Source organism: Hydra vulgaris, chromosome 12 (genome assembly GCF_038396675.1).
Source record: "Hydra vulgaris chromosome 12, alternate assembly HydraT2T_AEP".
NCBI lineage: Eukaryota > Metazoa > Cnidaria > Hydrozoa > Anthoathecata > Hydridae > Hydra > Hydra vulgaris.
In genome coordinates, this window is record NC_088931.1 from 66,099,380 (window position 1) to 66,126,706 (window position 27,327).

General features: G+C 28.4%; 1 protein-coding gene across 1 annotated transcript in view; it reads right to left on the minus strand.

Annotated features, from left to right (window-relative positions):
• LOC100211882 (ankyrin repeat, SAM and basic leucine zipper domain-containing protein 1) overlaps positions 1-25,081 on the minus strand; it is a 62,734-nt gene extending 37,653 nt beyond the window's left edge. The window contains exons 1-5 of the mRNA XM_065814176.1: positions 24,935-25,081; positions 19,266-19,387; positions 18,449-18,571; positions 12,939-13,053; positions 11,472-11,583 (exon numbers count right to left, since the gene is read on the minus strand). Of these exons, the coding sequence (XP_065670248.1) occupies positions 11,472-11,583; positions 12,939-13,053; positions 18,449-18,571; positions 19,266-19,387; positions 24,935-25,071 (609 nt within the window). The 5' untranslated portion in view covers positions 25,072-25,081. The remainder of the gene's footprint in view (positions 1-11,471; positions 11,584-12,938; positions 13,054-18,448; positions 18,572-19,265; positions 19,388-24,934) is intronic.
• Positions 25,082-27,327: the final 2,246 nt, after the last annotated feature.

Below are 27,327 nucleotides of genomic sequence, written 5' to 3' on the forward strand. Positions count from 1 at the left end.
ATTCTATCCCATTAATAGAAACAAATTGTGTTTCTATTAATGGGATAACGGAAAAACATTTATGGTCCCAACTTTATATGAGACAAAGATATAGCTAAAAACCATGAAGAGTAAGATGTGGACAAATTTATATCAGAAAAAATTATAACTAAAAAAGTTTTAAAATGAAATAGTAAGGTGTGTATGACTTAATATCAGACAAAATTATAGCTAAAAAAGTTTAACAAAGAAGTATTAAGACTATTTAAAATATTTAAAGGTTAAATTAAGACAAATTAACTAACATATCAATTATCATTATAAAACTTGCTCATTGTTGTTATCAAACAATTAATATTTTTAAGTATGGTGAAAGAGTTTGCTAGTATATTTGTGATGTTTAATTTCTGATGGAGAAATAACCTTGTATAATTCATAGACCTGAAAAGTTAATCTCCTGGAACGCCACTAATAGTACATGGAAAACTTTGTTATTAATCTAGTATTCAGTTGCTTTCAATGCTTAATTGCAAGTTAATGGCTTGCAATGGAAAAAGCAGTCATTTCTTTCAATACAGTTTGCTATTCTTTTTCTTTCAGCAAAAATGTGATTGTGAGTTAATATTTGAACTCTAGTTTTTCAACTTCAATTAGATAAGATTTTTTAGCATTAGCAACAATTTGTTTTTTTATTATAAATATTTGTAGAACTTTGCTTAGTCTAACATCTTTATTTTTATTCAATATGCACAATACATCTACAACCAGCAAGCGAATGTGTAAAGCAATATATATATATATATATATATATATATATATATATATATATATATATATATATATATATATATATATATATATATATATATATATATATATATATATATATATATATATATATACATATATATATATATATATATATATATAATAACAATTATTTAAAAATAAAATTGTTATTTTATAGTTTTTTGCAGAAAAAATGACCTTTTAAACTAAAAATGAAAAAAGTTTTTTTTTTTTAATTATAATTTCAAAAAAATCTTAAATAATAATTTTTTTATAAAATTTTGCTTCTTTTGAGACCCAACATGACATACTTTTGAAAATTTTTTTTTTACATAATATTAGGGACCCATTAAAATTTTAAAGGTCTTGAGGAACCTCAAGATAATTTCCTAGAGCATTGATATTTTTCCAGAGTATTTCTGAAATGAATAGACAACTTTTGCACACCCAGGGTAAACGAATTGTAAAAAAAACTAAAATTCACTCCACCCTAATATATATATATATATATAACTTCTAACTGGTTGTCAGAAAGTTTTTCCGTATTTTGTTGACAAAAAGTGAAAATTAAAATGCAAGACCGGAATTTTTTTTCATTACTTGATAGACTGCCTGCCCCAACCAAACCCTCAGTCGATGTAGCAGCACTCCGTTGCGAGTCAGGCTATTTATCACTTGATATAGCAGCACTCCGTTGCGAGTCAGGCTATCTGTCAGTCGATGTAGCAGCACTTTGTTGTGAGTCAGGCTATAAGATAGTCGATGTAGTAACACTCCGTGTATGATTTAAAGTAAAAATTATAAAAATAAAAACATTTTATTAAAAAAAATAAAAATAAAAACATTGTTTATATAGAATATTTTAAAAACATTCAGAATGTTTAAAAAAAATTCTGGTCAATTAAATTTGCGTTTTTTCAGTTTTTTTAAAAAACGATTATTTTGTAATTAAATTAATGGTTTTAACTTTCTGAAAACACTCAAATGTTGGACGAAAGTCAAAAGTAATTAAAAGTGACGTATTTGTTGGCATAAGAATCATTTTTTTCCTTCTGTACTCCCAAATGCAATAATCTATAGAACTATATATATATATATATATATATATATATATATATATATATATATATATATATATGATAACCAGAGGGGGCGATGTCTGATTAATACTGTGGTTGGGGCATGACTTCTTATTTGAGGTTCTCCAGGTATTTTTTTTACAACATTTGCAACAAGGGGTCATGGTTTGTCACGTCAAAGAACAAACTTACCAAGCCTTTTGGCATATTTTATCCTTCAGTGCTTGGCTCAGCCTAATAAATTGTTCTTGGTAATGGTGTGCTGTAAACATCTTATTCAATTTAAGCAGGCCCATAATATATTACTTCAAGCTGTTCCCACCAAACACAGAACATGAGCTTGGAACCAAAAATATTAGGTTTTGTTGTCAATGTTGATGGCTGGCTGGGTTTGACTCATGCTTTTAGGGTGCATTTAGGGTTTTCAAAACAAATCCACTTTTTATCACCAGTAACAATTCGATCCAAAAAACCTTTTCTTTTTTGCCACGCGAGCAGCTGTGCACAGGTAAAAAATTGTCTTTCGATGTCCTCAGTTTTAACTCATACAGCACCTAATTTCCTTGCTTTCAAATCATTCCCAGTTGTTTTAATCGCCAAGAAACTGTTGATTGATCCACTCCCAATGTTTCTTCGTGTGTCTGGCATGGAGCTTTATCAAATAATGTCTCCAATGCAGTGTGTTCAAACTTTTTCTCAGCACCAGTATGCTCTTCATCTTTAAATTCAAAATCACCACCCTTTTGAATGCTGAAACCATCTTTTGCATGTTTGTTCTAAAAGAGCATTGTTGCCATATGTTTCCACTATTATTCTAAGCGCCTCAGCTGCTGTTGTTTTTCGAAGGAAGTAATGTAAAAGAATGACCTGCAAAGATGGTTTTGTACAAAAACAAAACGTACAAAAAGGCTTCAAATATGACCTCGACATTGCACACTAAAAATACGAACAAGGACACCATTTATGCCCAACATGGCACTGTTATTACTGTTGATATTTAACAGCTGTTGATGGAATCAGACTCTCTGAGAGCTACCACAGAGTTCGGAAAACCTGACTACCATCTGGCTTCAGAACCATAAAACTGAGTTTTAGAGCTGTAGCCTCATTAGAAGATAATAGAATGAGTTGCCTAGTCTTAAAAACAGAGACACATACAAAACCCATGTAATGAATCATGAAGATCCAACATTCAACATCCTAAACTGAAAACAATGTATTATAAATGCATCTACGCCAGCCTAATAAATGAAGAAGGGGTGCTGGTCAACAGATATAAATTGTTTACCCCTTAAGTTATAATAATACTAAGTTAACAATAACTTTAAGAATAAAGAAATTATTATAAATTAATAAAAACACATATCAGGTGATGTGTTTAAAGCGGGAGCAATCGCTCGGCCCACGTGAACATGCCTGTAAATGGCCTTCCAGGGGCGACAAATAGCGTTCACTAGTTTCGTTACGAGAGTAAAAAATCGCGCTTGTGTGAAGAACTTGCGAGGGAGAAAATTATAAGTTGATTTTATAGAAAATATTTCTATAAAAAGTCAAAATATGTTTAAACAGAAGAGTTTGCATATTAAACAAAGTTAAACATTAAACAAATGTTAAACAAAGAAGTTATATTTGTAATAAAGTACATCATGCATAATTTATGCGTGACGTGCTTCTATTTTAATTTATGCGGCATAAGTTCAAATTAAAAATGATCCATTTCTTCAATTTGAAAGTTAAATTCAGCATGTTTTTTTTAAAAATTCCAGTTGAACTGTGTTGACCGTACCCTGGGTAAAGGAAAAAAACTTTGCTTAACTGGAACTTTTACTATGAATTGCATAAAAGCCCATGTGATAAAATTTCAAACCTTGCAACACTTCAATCAAAATTCCAAACTTAAATATTAAAAAATTAAATATCTAGCCCAATATTTATAAATATCTAGCATAATATTTATAAATATCTTATAAATAAATATTTAGCATAAAAAATTGATTAAACTAAAACTTCACTTATAACTTCAATTTAAATTTCGTACAGGTTTGATCACATTCTATTAATTAATGACTATTATATTTAGAAACTTGAAAAACATCAAAGCGTTGGAATATCAAATATTTATTGTCAAATATAAGTTGATAAACTAAATACTTTTACTGATATCTTTGAATCGGTTAAGTTTACACTAAATTCTATTTATTAAAAGAGCTAAAGTTAAATGAAACTAAAAATTAAAAAAAAAAGAAGTTTTAACAAACAATATGTATAACAAATATATTTATTATATGACTATAAATTGAAACTTTTGGAAGCGTGCTCACAAACAACAAAAGAAAAAATATAACATCTCTATTTTAATAAACACATTTCTCAAAATTACGTCGGTATATAAGTTATTTATATATTATATTTGTTTAAGTTGCTTACACTAATATATATTATATTAGTATAAGTTGCTTATATATTTATTAAGTATATAATCAAGTATATAAAAAAATACTCACTTAATAATTAAATTGCGTCTTCAGTTTAAACTAGAATGCAGTTTTCTGTTTTGCACAAACAATGAATGGAAAGTTACGAAGTCATTACTTCTAACAGATAGAATGAAATGTTTACTATTTTCAAAATGGTTTGTCCCAATGAGAATAGAAACTTTAAATTAAACAATAAAAGTTTTAATCCACAAGATGTTGTAAAAACGTAAGATTCTTTTCCTATTGATTTTAATTTTTTACATATCTTTTGTAAATTAAAGAAACATTCTTAATCTTTTTTTTTATCTGATTTCCCAGACTTCACATAAAAAAAAAAAATTCAAACAAAAAATTGTCCACCCTTTCCCTTGTACACACAGTACGCTTTTGAGTGACCCCTCCTAGTCTTCTCTGTTTGAAATTTAATGCCAGCGCACAAAAAAGTGCTGACAGGATGGGCATTTTTAAGTTAGCCTGCGCGATTCAAAAAATTTATTTTTTTCTGCTATTTAAGTTAAAATAAAAATAGCGAAAAGAATGTTTTGAATAATTACTAGATAAAATAATTTAAAAAAAAAAGACTAAAAAAAGCCATTTTTCATAAAAGCAAAAAAACAAAAAAGTTTTGTTGCAATTTAAAACAAAACGCTTTTATTTTTTTTGGCAAGCACTTTTTTATGCGCTCACCAAAGTTTTTGCGGGGGTGTGGGTGAGCGTGAAAAGACTTGAGTGAGAAAGCGCTGGCTAAATGGTTTAGACTGCCCTCCCCATACTTGCGTATGTAATTTATGCATGATCCCATGGCCACCAAGTTCCAAATCTGAATAATGCTCTCGAAGACTTGATGCAGAGCGCACATAATTGTGCTAGTTGATAACATGTTTCAGTATAATGAGCGCAAAATATTGTGCTAGGCAATTTTATTCATGCACTGAACATCTAATTTTGTCTTTGACAGACTGTTTTTTCTTCTTTCTATTGCATATTGGATATTCTAACCTAGATAGTAAGTAAATCTACTGAAGCCCTCGCAGCTACCTATCTCAGTATGATATCATCAGTGTGCATCAATTTATGGTTCTATAAATTGTTGACTTTGAGAGTACTAATGGTAAAAAATGATGTTTTTTGACAACAAATTATGTTACATAATGAGATGTTTTTAAATTAAAAACATCTCTTTTGCAAAACCGCAAAAATTCAAGCTTAAACTTTTTTTTTTTAATGCAGAATGTGTTAGCTTTTATTTTTTTCTGTTTTTGTTTTTCAATTTGTTTTACTTTTTATTTTATTTATTTTTGTTTTATTTACTGATTTGTTTAGGGATTGGTGCAGCCTAGCTTAAATACAAAATATAGACTGAAATAGTTAGAACATTTGAGGGGTGTACATACATAGACTGAAATAGATAGAACATACAAGTAGTGCTACTACATCAACTCATGGTTTTGGCTAGGGCAGTAAGGGAGGTCGATTTTTGAATTCGACTTATCTGTCCTCTCAGATAGCTAGAGTTTTTTAGGCTAATAATGAACTAATTAAAATATTTAATAAATTTAAATCAATTTTTTTACATTAAGGTTTATAAGAGAGGGTACAGCTCTAGAACTCAGTTTTATGGTTCTGAGGCCGGCTGGTAGTCAGGTTTCCCAAACTCTGTGGTAGCTCTCAGAAAGGCTGATTCCATAAACAGCTGAAAAATATCAGACTACTAACAGTGCCATGTTGCGCATGGATGGTGTTCCTGTTCGTACTTTTGGTGTGCATTGTTGAGGCCACATTTGGAGCCCTTTGCTACAGCTTTATTACAGGGTTTTTACAGCTTTGTTACAGCTTTATACAGGGTTTATTAATAGTAATGAGGCAATTGCTTGGACTATTAAATAGTGTACTGAGTACTACGTCTGCTTTAAGGAAAGTTCTTTAAAAAATTTAAAATACCTAAATTTCCAAAAACTATAAAACACAAAAAACTATCATCATCACCAAGTTCTCTAAACCTATCATTCACTAATATTCGTGGTCTTCGAAGTAACTTTTCTTCTGTTGAGTCTTATCTCTTGCAAAGTTCACCAGACCTACTTGCTCTTTGTGAGTCTAATTTGAGTTAGGTTTTCTCATTTTGTGATCTTAATGTTGATGGTTTGTAAAGACTCTAATAGTCAAATGCTTGGCCTGGACATTCATAAGAATTCACCCATTTGTAGGGAAACTAGGTCTGAATCCACAGACTATTCTTTTTATGCTTTCATTTAGCACCACTTCACTCTACCATCTTTCACTTTATTCTATATCGCTCTCCTTCATCTCAAGACTGTACTCTTTTTGATGTTATTTCTGATCAAATTGACCAAGCCCTCTCTCTTTAACCATCAGCCAATATCGTTGTTGTTGGTGACTTTAGTGCTCATCACACTGAATGGCTTGGCTGTAGTGTCAGTGAATATGCTGGCGTTAAGGCCCTTAACTTTTGCCTTTCTCAACCTCTAACTCAAATAGTCAACTTTCCAACTCGCTTTCCAGACAACCCGAATCATTTACCTTCTCTACTTGAACTATGTCTTGTTTCTGATCCTAGTTAGTACTCAGTTTCTCCAAATTCACCCTTAGGTGCTTCTGATCACGGTTTGATCTCTCTAAAACTATTATCTCATTCTTCTTCATCATCAGAATATCTCTATCATTGTACTTCTTACAACTACCTTAAAGCTGACTGGGACTCTTTCCGTGATTTTCTTCGTAATGGTCCTTGGGTAGAAATCTTTCGCCCTGCTGACAAATGTGCTTTTTACATAACTTTGTGAATTCAGGCTGGTATGGAATCTTTTATTCCCTCTTGACGATTCTAAGTCAAGCCTCACTCTTCTCTATGGTTTTCCTTCCATTGTGCTGCTGCAATTTGCGGTAGTGTGTAGTGGTAAAGCGCTCGCTTCATAAGTGAGAGGTTCTGAGTTTGATCCCCACCACATCCCTGGTAGTACCGCGCTCAACTTGTTTGTCCGCGCAGCGGCCTTGTTTGTCGAGGTTCATGTTTCGGAGTTATAGAGTTGAGAGAGGGTTATAACCACTATTAAGTAGTTTCCTCATCGGTAGTGGCCTTCTTGGCCTTGAGGAGGTGAATAACAAAAAAAAAAATAAAAAAATTTCCAAATGAAACTGTTACTTCCATATATATCAGCAAAACAATTATCCAGAAAACAGACGTCTGTTTACTATTGCTAGAAACCATTGTAAAAAAGTTTTGTCTAATGCCAAAGCGGTAATAAAATCTCATATTTCATCACAAAAATCAGACTCTCGTGACTTCTGGAGAATCTTTAACAGTATCAATAATAAGGGCAAATCTGTTATTCAACCTCTCTTGTATGGTTCAGATTTTGTCACCTCACCTAAAGACAAAGCTGAATTTTTTGCTTAGAACTTTTCATCAATATCATTTCTTGATTCCTCTAGTTGCGTTCTACTTGATATAGCCGTCAAACAGGTTAATCCATTGCTTGACATTCATATCACTCCAGCTTCTGTATCAAAAGTGATTTCCTGCTTAGACTCTTCTACAGCTTGTGGTCCAGACAACATACCTGTTGTAGTCTTGCAAAAAAGTTCTCTGGAGCTATCATCTATACTTTCAAAACTATTTAACAAGTGCTTATCAGAGTCTTGTTTTCCGGCATGCTGGAAAGTGGCATCTGTTATCCCTAGGGATGCCGATTCCCAAAAAGGAACTTATAATATATTTTAAAAATAAAAAAATGTATGGGTTACTAATGGGGAAAAAATCAAGACTTATAGGTCAGAAGAACAATAAATTTTTGAACCTGGAGTCCTTAGGTATAATGGCGGCAAGGACTCAGGGACTCTAGGATTCCTAGCTTAAAAACAATAAGTTCCAAATCATTAAATATCATAAATTTTTTTCTTATAACAGATTATTAATCAACCAACATGTTTAAAGCTTCTGGACACCAGAGACCATAAAAAAATAAAGTTATAAAACCTATTTTCAAAAATTCTGGAGAGTGATCTGATTCATCTAACTACCATCCCATTAGTCTTCTTCCTATCATAAGCAAGGTTTTTGAGTCTTTAATTAACAAACACTTAATCTCTCATCTTGAATCTAATAACTTACTTTCTGATCATCAATATTTCAATCTTCTCATTCCACAGCTGATTTGCTAACAGTAATAACTGATGGGTTTTATTGTGCATTAGACAGAGGTGGAGAGGTTAGGGCTATCACTCTTAACATTTCTAAAGCTTTTGATAAAGTTTGACATGCTGGTCTTCTCTATAAGCTTTTTTCTTACATGTATCTGGTGACACCTTTAAGATTATTGAGTCCTTATATACATCGAGGACCACTTTTATATTACTTCCTTTCTAATGGTAGTATAAAAGTGGTCCTCAATGGACAGCACTCTTCTTCATATTCTGTAACTTCAGGGGTTCCTCAAGGTTCAATCCTGGGCCCTATACTCTTTTTAATTTACATTAATGATCTTTCAGATATTCTCACATCTAAGGTGGCATTGTTCGCTGACGACACTACCATTTATTCTTGTCATAATAAGAAGCCAACACTCTCCGATTGCTTGGAAGGGACATCTGAAAATCATTATCCTACAGAGCAATAAAGAACTATAGGTAAACTGAGGTAAAAAATACAAATGTAATTTTTGCAAATGTATTTGCAGTACTATTATTTCTGAAAATAAACTTACATTTGTATTTTTACCTATAGCTCTTCATTGCTCTATAGGATAATGACTTTTTGATTTATTTTCACAGCCTTCACTTTTAAAGGTTTTGATTTATTTTCAGCCTTTCACAGCCAAAACTTTTTTTTTCTTTCTTTTTTTAGTTAACAGAAGGCCCAGAAGGTACAGATGAGGAGGCTACTTAATTGTGGTTATAACCCTCTTATAACTCTATAACTCCGAAACACGAACCTTGACGAACAAGGCCACTGCGCGGAGAAACAAGTTAACTGGTAAAAACATAATGAAACTCATTAATGGAAAAAACTGGTCAAAACACAATGAAACTTATTAATGTAAAAAAGTGCAAAAAAGAACCTCAAATTTTAGCATATAGTGTATTAGAAAACGTTTATGATATACCTGCCTGCAGATGTTATTTAGAAGAAGTTTTATGCCATGATAATAAAGTAATATGCAAAAATCTAATCTGCAGTAAAAAACATTTTGTATGCCTTTGTCTCCCAGAGAGCAAGGTTAGTTGAGAATTTTACTTTTTCTAAAGATTCTCTACATACTATGTAGTGCATTGTTTCTTTAAACTTTCTTCTTAAAGTAGCTATATAAGAGTATCTCTGCAAGTTTCCTTTTGATAATAAACTTATGATATTTTGTTTCAATTTATTCAGATTTCACTTGAGGAAAGAGAATACATCAAAGAGGAAAGGTCAAGGGTTAGTACAAAAGGAAAAAATCAGTTAGGGCCAACAGATAGGAGTGTAACTTCTAGTTACTTCTTCTGATATTGACAATCATCTGCATTAAATTTATATAATATGAGTATTTGAAAAAATATACTCATATTATAAAAAGATAACTCTTTATAAAGAGGCAAAGGTAACTTATATTTATATATGAATATATAAATATGAGTTACCTTAGCACCATATTATAGAACATTGATGGCAGTACAACGATTGCCTTCACTCAGAAAACTTTTTTTTATGCCTTATTGTAGATAATCGAACTAGAGCAGTTAGGCTATTAAAATGTTGAGGCAATCCTCATCTGCCCCAGTTAATAAAATCTAGAGTGGCATTAGAGTTAACAAAATAACAAACATAGAAAATTTGAATATTCAGAGTGATTCATGGAAAGAGCTGGTTTCAGATTATCAACTAATCTTTGAACTTCCTGCTACTGAGAGCTTATCTTGTCAGGAACTTTGTAATTTGATTGAATATAAACCAGAATCTATTGTGCTTGGCTGGGATTTTCTATTACACAGTCAGTCTGTTGAGCATGCTGTAAAACTTGTTTCCGAAATTTCAAAAAAAGCTTTTTATACATTATTACAGAAAAAGTGTGGTTTAGCATTGGGAAAACAAAAAAGTCGAAAGTTAAATTCTAAAAAAGATTATGATGCATAAGTATTGTTTTTAACTTAAAAATTTAGATTGCCGATATCAGAAGTAACTGAGACATTTAACTAATTTTTTTTTATTTTTTTACAGCACTCCTATCTGTTGGCCCTAACCAATTTTTTCCTTTTGTATTAACCTTTCATCTTTGATCGACTATTTTATAATACATAGTATCATAAAAACTTTTATAATAATAATTAAAAAGTACACGCTTGTTATATCGAGTTTCAAGTCTTTTAATTTACCCAAACCAAGAATAAATTTTTAATAAAAATTTATTATTTTGTATCATATCTAGGAAGAATAGAAAGCAGAGCTAGGCTGCAGGACTTTTTCACCCATGAAGCTGAAAATATTTTAAAACTAAATAATTTTATTAGCCTAAAATTTTTGATCCAAATATAACGACGTATAATTGGGTGCTGTGTTTTAAATTTAGATAAAAATTTAAGTGCGCTGTGTGCTTCATTTTTATAATATTAAGTTTGAAAGAAAAATGAGAAAAGGGTATTAGTTTTAATTAAGCTATCAATCTAACTTTGTCCAGATAATCTTCAAGGTTTTACGTTTAACTATTGGGGATGAAACTTTGCTTCCCTTCTTCTCCTACCATTGGTTGTCCTGTATTATATAGCATATGGTATATTTCGCGTATTAAAATGTTTTATAATTAAAAATAGCAGTTGAAAGGTGTAAATTAAAATTAAAGTGAAACTGCAGTTTTCTCATTTTGAGGAATAATATTGACTCAAAATTTGAATTAAGTAGAAAAAAAAAGGATGATGGTTCCAATTTTCTGACACAATTTTCTAGCTACCTAAGAGCGCAGCAAGTGAAACTTTTAAAAAAGTACAAAATCAACCTTCCTTACTAGAGCAGGCAATCTTTTTTATTTAAAAATTTTTTTACTGGTCTTGTTTTTTTTGTGTCAACTGATTATGGAAAAAAATTTTGTCGTTCAATTTTTGATAACAAAAAAAAAACAGAGTTTGATAATAAATGATGATAGTTTTGTAAATTTACCGTCCATCCTCTTGTGTCTTGATAATTAACACAAGCTCCACTTTTGCAAAGAAAATCAACAATTTTAGCATAACCTTGTTTTGATGCATACATTAAGGCGGTCATTAGATACCTAAAGAAAAGTTTGAATATGTATGTCAAGGTGACTCAGCAATAATGTATTTTCGCTAAGAAAAACCAAAACTTAACTTAAACTTATATTAAAAAAAAGAAAGAAAAATAAAGAAAAGAAAATAAAGCAAATAAAAAATTAAAATAATAAAAAAGATAAAAAATACAATAAAAACAAAAGGCATTACTGATGTAAGTTTTATATCTAGTAACTCTCAAAATAGTTTGTAATAGTCATTAAAATACTAAGAGTTTAAGAACGGGATCCATAAAAATTTATAGCTCCAGCTCCTCTATCTATGTATCCTCTAATTATGCAGAACATATTTCAATGGAAACTAGTAATTTCAATGATTGAATTATGGAAGATTTGGAGAATCAAGTGAGATTACAGTATTAAGCTTATGTTATCAACAATATTATTGTCGAAGCAAATGATCATTTGTGCCTCTTTTGACACAAAACTTTTTAAATAAATCCAAACAGAGAAAAAAATGCTAAAGAGAAAAAATATTGTCAAATAGAAAAAAGCTTTTTATTTTTTTAGAAATTTTTACAACATTTTGTATCTACATTTGTATTAAGTTATTTAAAGTAATAATTGTTTTTTGCTTCTGTAAAATTGTTGTTTTATATACTTTGGTTAATAATAAAATAAAAAAGGCTGCTAAGTTTTGTTAAATATCGCATTAACCTAAATGTTTTTAAACATTTTTCTGTTTGTTTGTTTTTTCATTTGTATAATGATATTTTCTTAAAATGTAAGTAATGTAACTTTTATTTAGTTTATTTAAACATAATACAAGTTATGTATAATAATGCTACACATATATATGTATACATATACAATACATAAATGTATACATTTTTTTTTTCAACATCTTCATTTCCAACAAGGCTGCAAAGCAACCACTATTAGAGTTGGAAGATACTGGAAGAGAAAAGATGAAAATTATAGAGCAAGATAACAATCAACAGACAACTTGAAAGATTGCAATTTACATGAATCAGGAAAACAAGATGAAGGAAGCAAATTTAAAAGGACTGATGTTCAAGGAAGAAACTAAACAAATAAGAATTTCTGGAATTGAATTTAATGACGAGTAACACGAGAATGAATTTTAGTAGTATTTTATGGCGGAAAAGACGCTAGCTTTTATCTTAAGTAATCTGTTTTCTTAAGTAATCTGTTATTTTGAGTAAACTGTTATCTTAAATTTCAACACAATAACTATATATAAAATAACAAGAAATTATAATAAAAATTATGTTAACCTTAACAATAGTATTATTAACTTGATACAGTAATAGCTCTACTGTAACTTATAATGGTTTTACTTAATTCTGAAAAACTACCTGTCATGAGAGTCTATATGAGCATTTGCATGAACTAAAGCTTCTACACATCCTAGCAGCTTCTCTTCAGTAGCTTTCGTAGAGTAGCATGCAGCCATTAAAGGTGTAAACATATCTAAAAAAATAAAAATTTATTTTTTAATAAAAAAACTCCCTTTTTTTGAAAAATAGATTTTTTCATATAATTTGCTGAGAAGAACTTCTTTTTATTTCTATATAAGAAACACTTTTATACAATATTAAGACATTTTACAAAAATGTTTCTATGATTATAAAAACTAATTAAAATATTAAAAAAAAAAAATTAATTACAATTGAAAAAACTAATATATCAATTTATTACAGTCCAAGAATTTTATTTTATAAGGCTGAATGGCATTGCTCTTGCCAACTCTTTTACTGGATGGAAAGATGGATTATCTAAGAATCTCATACATTAGAGTTAGATGACTTTGGTCTTGACAACTCTGACTAAGTTACTAAATAAATTGATAACTAGGTGGATAACTCCTGGTAACTGAAAAAAACTGAAAAACTCTGTGACAAAAAACCACAAACAATAAACTAAAAAAACAAAAAACAAGTGCACATTATAAGAGAAGTCATAAGAAACAAGATAAATGTTATACGGGGTTAAAAAAGAAAGGAAACCATGAAAATAGGTGACTGTCTGGAAATAGGTGACTGTTACTGAGCTTGAATTAAAGTTTTGAAGTAACTAAAGTAAGATATATCATAGTAATGCAATATACTCATTAACTCTAATTATTGTGTTTTACACAATAATTAGGTGCATGCGAGAATTTAGTATTTGATCAAAAAAAATATTAAACTCTTCAATTGTAGTAACCTAATTTTTTTGATAAATAATGTATTATTAAAAAAATGATAAAAGTATTTTTTTATTGTTATGAGTTTCAGTAAAGTAATAGAAAAGCATAAAACTAGTGTTTTTAGTATCTATACAATAAATAGTAAAGATGGTAACTAGATACTAATTATAACTTGATTTTTTTAAATATCAAAACGATGTAGTAAAACAAAATAATTTATGAAAATATTTGCAAACAATAACTAAAAAGTTATTTTATATTTCCATAATATATGAACCTCCCCAATATATTAATCTCCCAACAAAAATAGGCTAAACCATTTTTTTCTATTTTCTCATGTAACTTTTTCAAAACAAATAATTGTATTCTAAGAACTGGTTGATAAAAATTTAGTTAACAAAAATATTGGGTAATTTTAATTTTTTAAATTAGTTGGAGTTAATAGTTAAATAATTACCTTAACTATCAATAGCAGAGCAGAAACAAAATAATTTTGTTTACTTTTCTATTTTAGTTGCAAATGACTTCCAATAATAATTAGCATACGGAAGCATCAATAAAGAAGGCAAACAAATTTAAACCGCCATGTACAAAAGAATCAATGAAATGTTGGTTTCAGGTCATTGGATTATAAACAAAAAACTTGACCACTTTCAAGACTATTCTGGAAGTTTGGTACAATTTTAGCTACTGTCACCATCTAATTGATTGCCCTACGCTGTCATCAAAAGCTGATATGTAAATAATAGTGAAAGATTTGTAACAGCTCTGGAACATGAAATTAGGCTTTCCTTTTTCTTTCGTATCCAGAGCTGCCACAACAATGAAATGAATTAAACTTGTTGATTCTAGCAAAACATGTTTAAAAAGAAAACCTAAAAATATCTACTATGGATTTTCTAATGTTGTTTGATATACTTGAATGGAAAAATAAAAAGCAAAAAAATTAAATTTATGATCATCAGATAGGTTGATAGAAAGAGCTATCTGCCTAATAAATAGTTGTTGAGTATCTTAGTAACAGGTAGTCATTTATTGGATTCTGATTATATAAAGCAATTATGTATAAACTAAGCTCTCAAAAGGACAATGATTCTGACAACTTTGTTCAAACCACCCAAAAGGAAGGTTCAAAAGTCTTAATCAAAAGTGAGTTATAATATTTCTAAAAAATAAATACTCACTTTATTTTTATTACCAAAATGAGGCGCAGAATCTCAGGTAGTTGGAATCTTTACCCACAAAAGGAGCTAAGGCAACTCCTTCATTAGGTTATTTCCATGATATTATCCCCATTCAACATCAATCCACTGTTTTTAGAGCTGGTAATATGTTGCAAGTTACAAATCTAATTAAACTTAAGGTAGCATTCCTTATTCACCCCTTCTTTATTATATATTTTGATATAATAAAGAAGGGGTGAATAAGGATTGCTGACTAATGTTTTGGCACATTCGCTTCAAAACAATACATACTAGCGGAACTTCAAAAAAATTAGCAGCGATGATAAAGGAAATATTGTTAGAATAAGGTGTTATCCATAAAGTATCCCTTAGTATTTGTGAAACCTACACAGTTAATACTGTTTACTAAAAATATATTTTATTATATCTGCCGTACATGGCATTAACAGTATAAGTCAAAAAAATCAATTTTTACTTTTTGATAGATCATTGTAGTATATCTCATACTACATGTGCGTAATGGACAACAAATGTCAAGTTGCAAGTTTAATTTTAAAATGTAAATTTCACATCTCTGTCACTATTTGACTCCAGATGCTCATTTGAAAAACTTTAGAACACTCTCTTGCAAAATGTTCAAATTTGACATATACTGTTAATACCATGCACAACAGATATTATTTTACACAACATGCATGATTTAATAAATAGTTGAATATGATTTAAGGTGGATCTTATTTGATTCTACTGAAATAATAGGGATTTTAAGGGAACTATTTAACAGACCAATTTCTATTTATACTAGTAGTGCTCCTATTTTTGATTTTTATTTGAAAAAAAAAAAAAAATTTAATATGCAACGCCATCATCAACCCTTCCCGGAAAACGGGTGTGGTCGCACGCCTAGTTTGTCCACGCTTAAAGTAATTTTTTTAGATAATTTGACTACATTTTTATATAGTAAGCTTTTTAAGACTTTGCAGCAAAACAAAGCTATAAGAAACTAGAGAGAATAAAACAGCAATACTCGAAGAAAGGAAACTCGAAGCAATACTCGAAGATACTCGAAGTAATACTCGAAGAAACAAATATGAAATAGAAAATCTAAATAAAATAAGCTAAAAAAAATGGAACATTAAAAAAAAAAAAGCTGTCAAAAAAATAATATACCTAAATATTTTACTGTTTTTTTTTTTTTTTTCAAGTTTGTTATCTTCCACTACTGATATTGATACAAGTTGAAGAAAAAAGCAGATAAGAATATAACAAGAATAAAAACATTTTTCGATATACAATTTTTCGATATACAATTTTTCGATATACAATTTTTGATATACAATTTTTGATATACAATTTTTCGATATACAATTTTTCGATATACAAATTTTCGATATACAATTTTTCGATATACAAATTTTTCGATATACAATTTTTCGATATACAAATTTTTCGATATACAATTTTTGATATACAATTTTTCGATATACAATTTTTCGATATACAATTTTTTTGCAACTTTTTTCAGTCAGTATATTAAAAAAATACTTTACTATTTGCGCTAGAGACATAGACAATTTTAAATTTGTTATTCAGATGCACAGGAAAGCGAGAAAACTAATTGCTATTATTTGTAAAAAAAACTTTTTTTTTAACAATTTTTTTATGTAAAAATATAAAAAGTCATTAATACTTATATTTAAATATAAAATATTTGGTTGTTTTCACTACCCCATGGAAATAGTCTGCACTTTTGTTAGAAAATTGTGCATTTAAACCTGATAGTATATATCCTGATGAACAATTGTTATCGATGCTCCAAAAGCTTGTGGGCTAGTGCATTGTTAATTTACTGAACTTTTTAACGAAATTTTTAGGAGTCTATTTAAGACTTTTTTATATTTTTAAATACATTTTTTCAAACAGAGCAATCGTTATGTTCATTATTTATAGTAATTTGTATTAACATTGGAAATAGGGCAATATAAAAGAAGCAATTTCATACATTTATAAAAGAAAATATGTTATTTTTTTATTTAATTTATTCTGTCGTTACAAAATTTATTAACCAAATTATATTTTACAAATAAATAGCAATTTATTTTCCTATTATATAAGTATTGATAAAAAAAACGTCAAATATAGCAAAAACATTTTTAAAAACTAAGATATACAAAACAAATAAAAGAAAAAAAATTAACAGAATTTCTCATAGTTCTAATGTACATAGCAAATTAGTTATTTTATTTCTGACTTATATAAATTGTGAATAAATATCATATCAATTGTTATTAAATTTTTATAAAAGATTAGCTGTTTTTTCATAATTTTTTATCAAATTCGGTAGCTAAAAACAACAACCACTCGAAAAAAAAGAATACAAAAGTTCTATAAAAATTTTATTAAAAAAAAAATTTTTTTTGATTTTTTTTTCATTATTAAATTTTCTAGTTTATTTAATTAAAACTTGATATATCGTTACAATTTTGTTTTCTTCTTAAGTAAAACTTACATTAAAGTCCTGCATAACATCCTCTTACTACTGCACAAACTATTACATGCTATTAGCTAGATTTGTTTCAATAAATTTAAATTTTCTATCACCATGATAGAAAACTTATTTTTCCCAATCTGGAGCTGCCATTAAAATTGATATGTTCTCACTCAGCAAAAAGCAGATAATCATTGAGGTTCAAGCTTGATTCTTAAATGTACAAAAAACAAATGAGGTAGATGAGAACTACAAGCCATAAACATCTGATGTTACCAGACCAAGTTTATTAGTGCATTTTAGAGACTTTTTTATCTGAATAGTTTCATAAATGTCTAACCAATAATAATTTAACTTTCTAAACTTTGTTATACTGTACAATTCAGTAAAGATGTTTATAGCTACTTATATTTTGTATACTAAATAAAAAACCAACAAAAATAAATCTTTTATTTGGAAATTGTTTTTCAAAAAAACAATAAACAGAAAAAATAATATTTATCTTATTGCCATAACTTTCTATGCGGAAAGAGGATAAAAGTCTTAAAAGATATAAGCCTTAAATCTGTCTATCCATCCATCTGTCCATTTAGCTAAAGAATTGTCAAGAGAAATGCCATTCAGCCTTATAAAGTATAAAATTTTTGTACATATGTAATTAATTAATATAAAAATTAATAATAAACCCTTTAACAATATAATTTTACAAAACAAACAACATTATCTACAAACTCAATTTGCTATGTTACAGTTGGTAACATAAGGCCTTATTGCAGTTAAAATGGACTGTTGTCAAGTCTTGTCACCCTAGATACTTATTACAAATAAATCAATCTCTAAATAAACTCTACAATTAAAAGTTCAAAAATTGAAAGACTTAAAAATGTTTAAGTAACTTGGTTTTTGGCTAAAACTTCTTAGGAATAAAAAAGAATGTTTTTTTGCCCCTGACAAAAAAAAAAGTATTCCTCTACCTAAAAGCTATAAAAATAAATAAAAAATTACCACAATCAAAGTTTACATTTGATTTCTCTTCAAGAAGTACTTTAACTGCCTCAATTGAACCATAATTTGCTGCATACATTAGGACAGACCATCCACTTGGCAACAATTTATCAACTTTAAAACCTGAAAAAATGTAATATGCAAATATTTATAAAAACACATTTTATGTATCTTTACTTAGGTGAGCAACACCCTTTTTTATGTAGAAGAGTGAAAGAGATAGTTATACCTAAGATTTTCACAACTTTTAAAAAAATAGGAAGACCTTGTATATACAGAAAGTCTTAAACAACAGTAAACCACTGCAAAACAGGTAAATCGATACACTTTTTTTAGTAAAAAAAAAAAACATTGGTTAACCTAATATTATTGCATATAGATTTAATTTAGAATTTGATTTTTTTTTAAGTTTGAACCAATTTGAAAAAAATTCAATCAAAAAAATCAACTGTTGCACAGTGGTTAGAAATCTGGCTGAGAACCAAGACAATTGAAAAAAATTTAAACCTTTTCCATTTAATTAAATTTAGAGTTATAAAACAATAAAAAAAATACTTATAAGATTTATTTAAATAATGAGATTTGAACATTAATTCTTTCTAAAAGTAAGATAGGTGACTTAAGTCAACTAAATCAACATGATTCAGGGTCTAGTTTGTTAGTAAGTCAGCTAAATCAACATGCTTTTAGGGTCTAATAAATAAATTTTTAAAAAATTAATAACTTTAGAGCATTTACAAAAAGTAAGCAAACAGATGTAAACATTTATTAAAAAACAAACAAAAAATAAGTTATAAAAGATATAAAAACTATTAACCATTGCTGAACAATTCTTTTATTCTGCCAACATCATTTTTTAAGATTGCAATTCTCATTTCTTCAACTTCAAAGCTGATTTTTTCAGAGACATTCTCAAATGAAGCTTTTTGAGTAAATATACTGTAACAAGTTAAGTTTTATTATCAAGGTGTTTTAAAGTATTATTAATTGTGTTTAACCACTAACTATATGTTTGACTGCTCACTATTATTAGTTATTTACTACTTATCATTCACAATCATCTGACTACTGGGTAATTCCATGTCAAATGACCCAGGCCATGTAACCATACATTGATCTTTTTACTTTTAAAAATTTGTAACTGGCTATTTTTGGGGTCAAATCTAATAAAATAATCAGAAGCGTAAAAAATTATTGTAGTTACCAATTTAAATGAATTTAGGCATTTTTATATACCTGTTTTTAATGCTCAAAAAACCCATGTGGCCTTGATGATACCAAAAAATATATATTATACATCATTCTATATTCATTGATCTTTCAAAAAATAATAGGATTTTGATCTGCAAGTATATGGATTTCCATATATGGAAAACGGGGCACGGTCTCCACTTTTTTGTAGCCAAATATTGTAATTGATTATTTTGAAAATTTTGGCATTTCTGTAGTGCCAATGAATATGCATGTGAAAATTATTTTCAGGGCCCTTAAACATCAGGGGGGGAGATTAGGGCAAGTGCAACACTTTTTTTGTAGAGGAATCTTGTGATAGACTTTTTACTACCTTCCAGACAAACTGGAGCTCTAAAACTTTCAGCATTTGTTTAGTCATGATAAATGCATGTTAACCAATAATAATTTAAAGGCTCCATGGCTCAGAGCACTGGGACCATGCCACACTTCTTTTCTGAAAATGTTGTTTTTTTTTTTTGCATTTTTAATAAATTAAAGATAACTTCGAATATATTTTCTTCAAAATTTTTTTTGGTTTGTTCTTATTTTGCTTTATTTAATTATTTACAAAATAAAATATAAAGTCTCAAGATTGTGTTAAGATTTCCTTAGATGTGTCAAGGGTCAAAGTATACATGCATACAACCAATTGTTGTTACAGGTGCAATAATGATACAAATTATGTTGGTAATTAGAGCCCAACACTCATCTGTTCTAGATGGCCAGAAACGTTTGTTTAAAGGACTGTGCAGGTGCATAAATGTTACCATAACATTTTTCTTAATATTGTTTAATTTTCAATTTTGTTTATAATACCAATCCAATGAAACATATTTATACAGAATAAATTCACTAAATTTCAATGTATTGATGTTAATTTGCTAATTAGGTTGAATACTTTGAATACCAGAAAAAGAAAACATCCCTTTTATACTAAAATCTTCACTTATTCATTTAAAGCTAACTGCATCTATAGATTCTGGGTTAAATTGATAATAGCTCCTACTTCCAGGAATTGTTTTATTGTTCTAGTTGAAATTGTTTTTTTAAAGTGGTGCGCAATTCTGTCAGTCTTTTTTTTTCAATCTTGAAAAAGAAAGAGTGAAAAAATATTTACTTTAATGTTATTTTTAAAGTATTCAAACATTTTATTACAATTCAATATCTGGTCATTTATGGGCCTTTGTAGACTTGCATTTGCAGTTATTTGTTTTACAGTGCCACCAACACCATCACATGGTGACTTACCATGACTTGTAGCAAAAAATATCCACTCTGCATCAAAATCAAAATTATTTTTATGGAGACAGATATTGTAAAGAATTTGTGATTTTTATACTGTGCAGCACAACCATCTGAAAAATAAAGAATCTTTGAAATATTAGAATAATTTTCTTTTAAATAATTAACTATTTGTGTCTAAACTTCATACACAAAACCATTGTCATGCTTGTTATCTTCTGACATTGAGCAAAGCAATTTTTCTTTAATCTGGTCATTTTTCGTTTAATAAATAATGGGCAATAGGGTGCAACATGCATTGACTTTGGCACCAATGGTAACTTTAGATTTCATCTTGAATCACAAACATGAAGTTTTCTGCAAAATCACCAAAATATAATACAGCAGTCTTTTGCCAACTTTTCCTTTTGTTGTCTTAGACATCTTGTTTGACCTTTTGCAATGTAGGAATAACCTGTTAACTTCCTTATTACCTCTGATAACATCATTTTTGAAGACAATACTTTTAAAGCTATTTATACTTCATTAAATATGCAAAAAAATTTTTGAGAAAAGTGGGGCATGGCTCCCAGTGCCCCAGCCTTATAGTAAATGACTGAAACCCCGGCCCTGGCCCCATCCCTGGCTAAAAATGAGAGTTTTTGCATTAAAATAGAGAATAAGTTAAAATACTAGGAAACGGTTAACTGAAGACTTCAAAAGTTATAGGTTGTATAAATAAGGAAAACATGAAGATGGGTAAGAGATATAAGGTTTTTTTTAATGTGCAAGGAATAACACTGAATTAATGAAAGTTTTTATAGCATGAAGGGGCAGATACAGTAAAAGAATGCAACTTGTTGAATAAAAAGCCGAGCAAGAATGAGTTTTGGTTTATTGTAATAGAGATGATAGCTCGTTTGAGCATTGACCATAATAGTATTTGTAGAAAAAAGAAGAAAATGCAACCTTACAAAAATGGGAGAGTGGCTCAAGCTTGGTAGATAAAGTAGGTCTAATTACATTTACAAATGCTTATAAAAAATTTACAAAGTGCTTTTAAACAACCCTCTTACTCTCAGACAAAGTCTGAGAGTAAGAGGGTTGTTATTCATTAATATAGGAATGCAATATTATTGCAATATTTTTTTGCAGTTAATGAGTTTTGTTGTCTAACAAAAACTGTGGATTGTTATTCATCAATATAGGAATTGCAATATAATAGCAATACTTTTTTGCAGCAAATAAGTGGGTTTTGTTGTCTAATAAAAACTGTGGATTTTAAGTCAAGAATATAAATCCATAAGCTGCAAGCTGTTACAGAAAAGAGATCAGATTAAAAATCTGCTGCTTGTTCTAAGCAATCAAAAAGTGAAGATTTTTTGTCAAGACAAGAGTATAAAGTTGAGTTATCAGTAAATAGAGCCACTTAAGATGTGAAATTTCTATGAAGAGCGATATTGTAGATAAGAGACAATACAGGAGCAAAGATAGAACCTTGTGGTACCTATAAAGTTACTTGAAATAAAGAAGAGTGTAGGCATTTAAGAATAACTTTAATACTGCAGTTAGAAAGAAGTAACTTAATAATCTCAAAACCTTTATATAAAGAAACTAATAACAGAGCGAAGATGGTTGGAGACCGGTTGGGAAGAGACCAGTTGGAGGATGGTTGGAGAGGTCAAAGAATTTTATAGAGTTTTGAAAAATTGTTACCACTTATTTAGCACTTTTTAAAAATTTAGCGAAAATTGAAGAGAGTTCCGGAGAACACTCTTTTAAGACTACGATGGAAATCTTGAGAACTAACTTTAGTATTGGAGGCCAGAGTGATTTCAATGTTTAACAATGGGTTAATCTGTTTAACTGGCAGGAAGAGTATGGCCATTAGATTCCAGAGTCAAACTAGAGTTAAAGATTTCTTTTCAAATAACTCTGCTTTATTCTGGGGAGAAGTAAAAAGATCAGACCCATGAATTAGAGATTAAATGTTAGACTTACTTTAGTTAATGAGACTGTTGAAAAATAACCAAAAGTCTCTAAAACCTAACATCTGAGATAAGATACAAGATTTTTGGGGATTTCCATTTCTGTGCGTGATTTTTTATTTTTCTTTGTTTTAGTAATTAAAAGCTGGGACTCAAAGCAATATGCATACTATTATGATTTTCTTAAAAAACATTTATAACAAAAATATTTTTATCATATTTTAGACTACCTGAATAAATTAAATATACATATTTTTGTCATTTTTTTTTTTTTTTTTTTGCGTAATAATATCGCTACAGTTTGAAAATAAACAACAGTTTTCAAAACGCTATACTTTAACTAGAAATAATTGATAACTGCTATTTCTCATTGAAAATATATTAAATATGGCGTAGAAGTATAATATTTCACTTATTCACAAGCAATTTATTTTCTTAAAAATATCTACATAAAATTAACAAACTCACAACTTCCGTGCGTGAAATGCATTTAAAAGATTGCTGCGACTCTATGATACATAGTGCAATCCTGTAACTTTCTAGGAAACTTTTAACTAATGTTTAAAAATATATATATATAACGCTGAAACTTATATTTTTTGAGGAATTAAAGTTTATTTATCTTGTAACTAAAATTTGATTTTTTCTGTTCTGTGCGTGATTCCATTTCAAACTTAATTTATTCTTTGTTAACATTATTAATTTATACCATTTTTTGTTTACAAAATATTTATATAAGTTAGAATTAAATGAGAGCAAATTGGAGATTGCCAGTTTTATTATTATGAAATTAATAGACAGAACATATACGAGTTTTTGTGCGTGACTTTTTGGAAATGCCCTTTAGTAAACCAAGAATAATAGAGCTTAACATAAGACAGAACCTTTTTATATTGGCTACTTGGGATAATAAAAGTACATTTGTTCTTAAGAGAGATGTTCTTGTAAAAAATAATGAAAAAAATGAATAATGTTTAATGATGGTAATGATGGTAATGATGATGATCATGTTGATCATAATGATGCATATATATGTTCATATATACAAAATCTAACATGAATTTTGAATTAAAATATTATACTTTTTGATGTATAATTATTTATGCGGCCCCAGTCACAAACCCGGCTATATTATATCAAGCTCCGGCCCAGCTTAAATATCAAGCACCGGCCCAGCTTAAATATCAACCCCGGCCGCCTACTACAGCCTTATAGACCCTCTGTACATCTGCCCTGGAAACATTTTTAACACACGCTCATCTACTACACAAATGCTGAAATTTTCAGAGCTCCAGTTTGTCTGGAAAGTAGTGAAAAATCTATCACAAGATTCTGGTACAAAAAAGTGGGGATCGTGCCCCATTATCTATATATGGAAATCCATATACTTGGAAATCAAAATTTTTATATTTTTTGAAAGATCAATGAATATAAAATGATGTGTAATATATACTTTTTTTGATATCATCAAGGCCACATGGGCTTTTTGAGCATCAAAATCAGGTTTATAAAAATTGCCTAAACTTATTTAAATTAATAAATATTTTTTTTTTAGTTTTGATCAGTTTAAAAAATTGATCAGAAATGTAAAAAAAAATTATTTTTAAGTACCTACTTAAAAATAATTTTTTACATTTTTTACATTGCCACTCCTGAAAATAGCCAGGTACACATATTTAAGTAAAAAGATCTAGTATTGTTAAAGTTATGTAACTCTGAAACCTCTAAATAAACATTGCAATTCTAAGGGGACAACATCTGTTTAAAGTAAAATATTTCAAGATCTTCTTGGAGCCAGAGACTAAAATTTTCAAGGAATTCTACAAGGTATTCTCAACTGTATAAAAATCAGCAAAATCAGAGATGTAGGATGATATTTTTTAAAATTTCTGGGTCATTTGATATGGATTTACCCTACTCACTTTATTTAAAAGTTCTTTATTTCACCTAACTGAGAACATTATACAAATTGTAAAAAATATATCAAAAAACATTATTAAAATTTTGAAACATTTTTAATATTAATTTAAATAAACAATAGTACCTAGTTTTAGTTGGAACGCCTTCATTTATTTCTTGTGTATAATTTACAGTTTTTGGAGAACTTACTTCGAATATTTCTTCAACATCAATATCTTCGTCACTTGAATAATCCTCAAAACCAGCTGGTATACCTTGCATTATTACTTTTCCTAAAATTGTAATATTATATAAAAGAATATTTTATGTATTAAAAACATGAATATAAATAAAGTTATTAAAATAAAATATTCAAGTTAAAAAAATGTTGATAATCAAACAAGAGATATTAGTCATGACTAAGATGATAACTATTTAATAAAGAGGTGAAGTTAACAATATTAGGTTAAAGATAAATAATAGAACTTAATAATAATTATGTTAATAACAATATTAGTATGGCAAGTTTTTCACTAAACAATAACAACACGATACAAAAGATTGTATCCAATTTTTACAAGTTTTAAACGTGTTATTTTTCATTAAAACTTTGTCAATGATTGCTATTATTGCACAAGTATTTTTTTTCAAAAACAGTTTAAATTTTACTTTGAGCCTTCATGCTTTCAACAATTTAACTTGAGATAAAATTAGGCTAAAAGATAAAATGAGGCTAAAAGATAAATATGCACATAAGTTTAGAAAAACATAACCAAAACTCTAAAATAAACTTCAAATAATAAATTAATTTTAAGAATAAAAATTATTTCCTTTATTTTTTAACTTTTTGTTTTTGACAACTTTGTTAAGCTGTTTAGCATACAACCTTCATTCTTTTAAGGATTATGTTATTGTGTAAATTTTTAACTATTTTGGTTAATATTAACAAACATAGTGTTAAAAAACTACACACTAACCAATATCATAACAGAAAAAAAATTACACACTAACAACATCATGTGTAACTTATTCCGTTAACATCTAGTCTATAATTATGCTGGGTAAGATTTATAAATGTCAACTTTTTGTTGTTGTTTGTTTATTTTGTTACATTGAATTTAATTTACATTGACAATATGTGCCCTAAACTTATATATATATATATATATATATATATATATATATATATATATATATAATATATATATATATATATATATATATATATATATATATAATATATATTATATATATATATATATATATATATATATATATATATATATATATATATATATATATATATATATATATATATATATATATATATATATATATATATATATATATATATTTGGTTAATTTTGATTGTAAGATCAATTTTTTTTTGTTAAAAGCGCGAATAACATTTTATTAGATATGATATGATATCATATCTGATATGCGATATCATAATTACAAATTGCACGAAAACTAGTAACATGAAATTTTAAATTCGTTTTCACTTATCAATTGCATGTATGAATAGAATAATTTGAGGCGAAATGAGACAGCAAAAAAATCATTTTTTTTAATGAGCTCTTTTGTCGTAAGGAATTTTGGTTTAAATATAAAATTTAGTTTGTGCTTTTACTTGCTGAGCTAAAAACACATATTTTATAGAATATTTAATACGTTTGAGGAAAATTTTACGCACTTCTTGAAGAAATATGGTACTCTAATTCTGATAAGAAACTTTCTTATAGAAATTTTAATAGTTATTTTATTTTACTAGCTTCTTAATAATTCTAATAAAAAAGACTCTGTAAGATTTGTTTTTACCGCGCTTATGAGAAACGCGTTTCAAAATTTAGGAACGCGTTTCTCATTTATTGAATTAAAAACAATTCGTAGCGTTAGAGTAATCGGGTTCTATTTCCCTTTTGTAATTTTGAGAGATACTTATATATATAAAGTCATTTTTTTTGTATACATGTTGGAGAAAGAAAATATTTTTGCTGCATTGATTACGCCAGGGATTTTACATGATAAAAGTTTGTGTTAAAGGTTTCAGCATTATATCCCCCCCCCCCTCCCTCTGGTAAAAAGGTTTCAGCATTAAAACAACTACAGGATTAAAATTATTTATTTTAACGTTTGAAAAATAAAAATTAGGCAGCGTAGTACAATGAAAAAAAAAACTAAAAAAATATTTTTCTTCTAAATTTTTTTTAAAAAGTAAAGAAATACAAATAATTTTTGTAAAAGTAAAAATATTGAAAAATTTCTTGCTTGAGAAATTCCGAAGGTAAAAGAAAGAAATAAAATATTTAAAAACGACTTGCAAACCAAAAAGTTGTTGCGTCCTTGCCAAAGTTGCAAAAAGATAATCTGATGCAAAGAGGCGTCGGATGCTTCCCAGTGAAAAATAAAACCGCGTCCCACATGGGTTACGCGTGGGTTCCGTGTGGGATTGATGGGATTTACGTGGGGCGGTTTTTCCCATGTGGTATCCGTATGGAAATTTGTCACCTTAAACCCATGTGGGTAATCCCACAT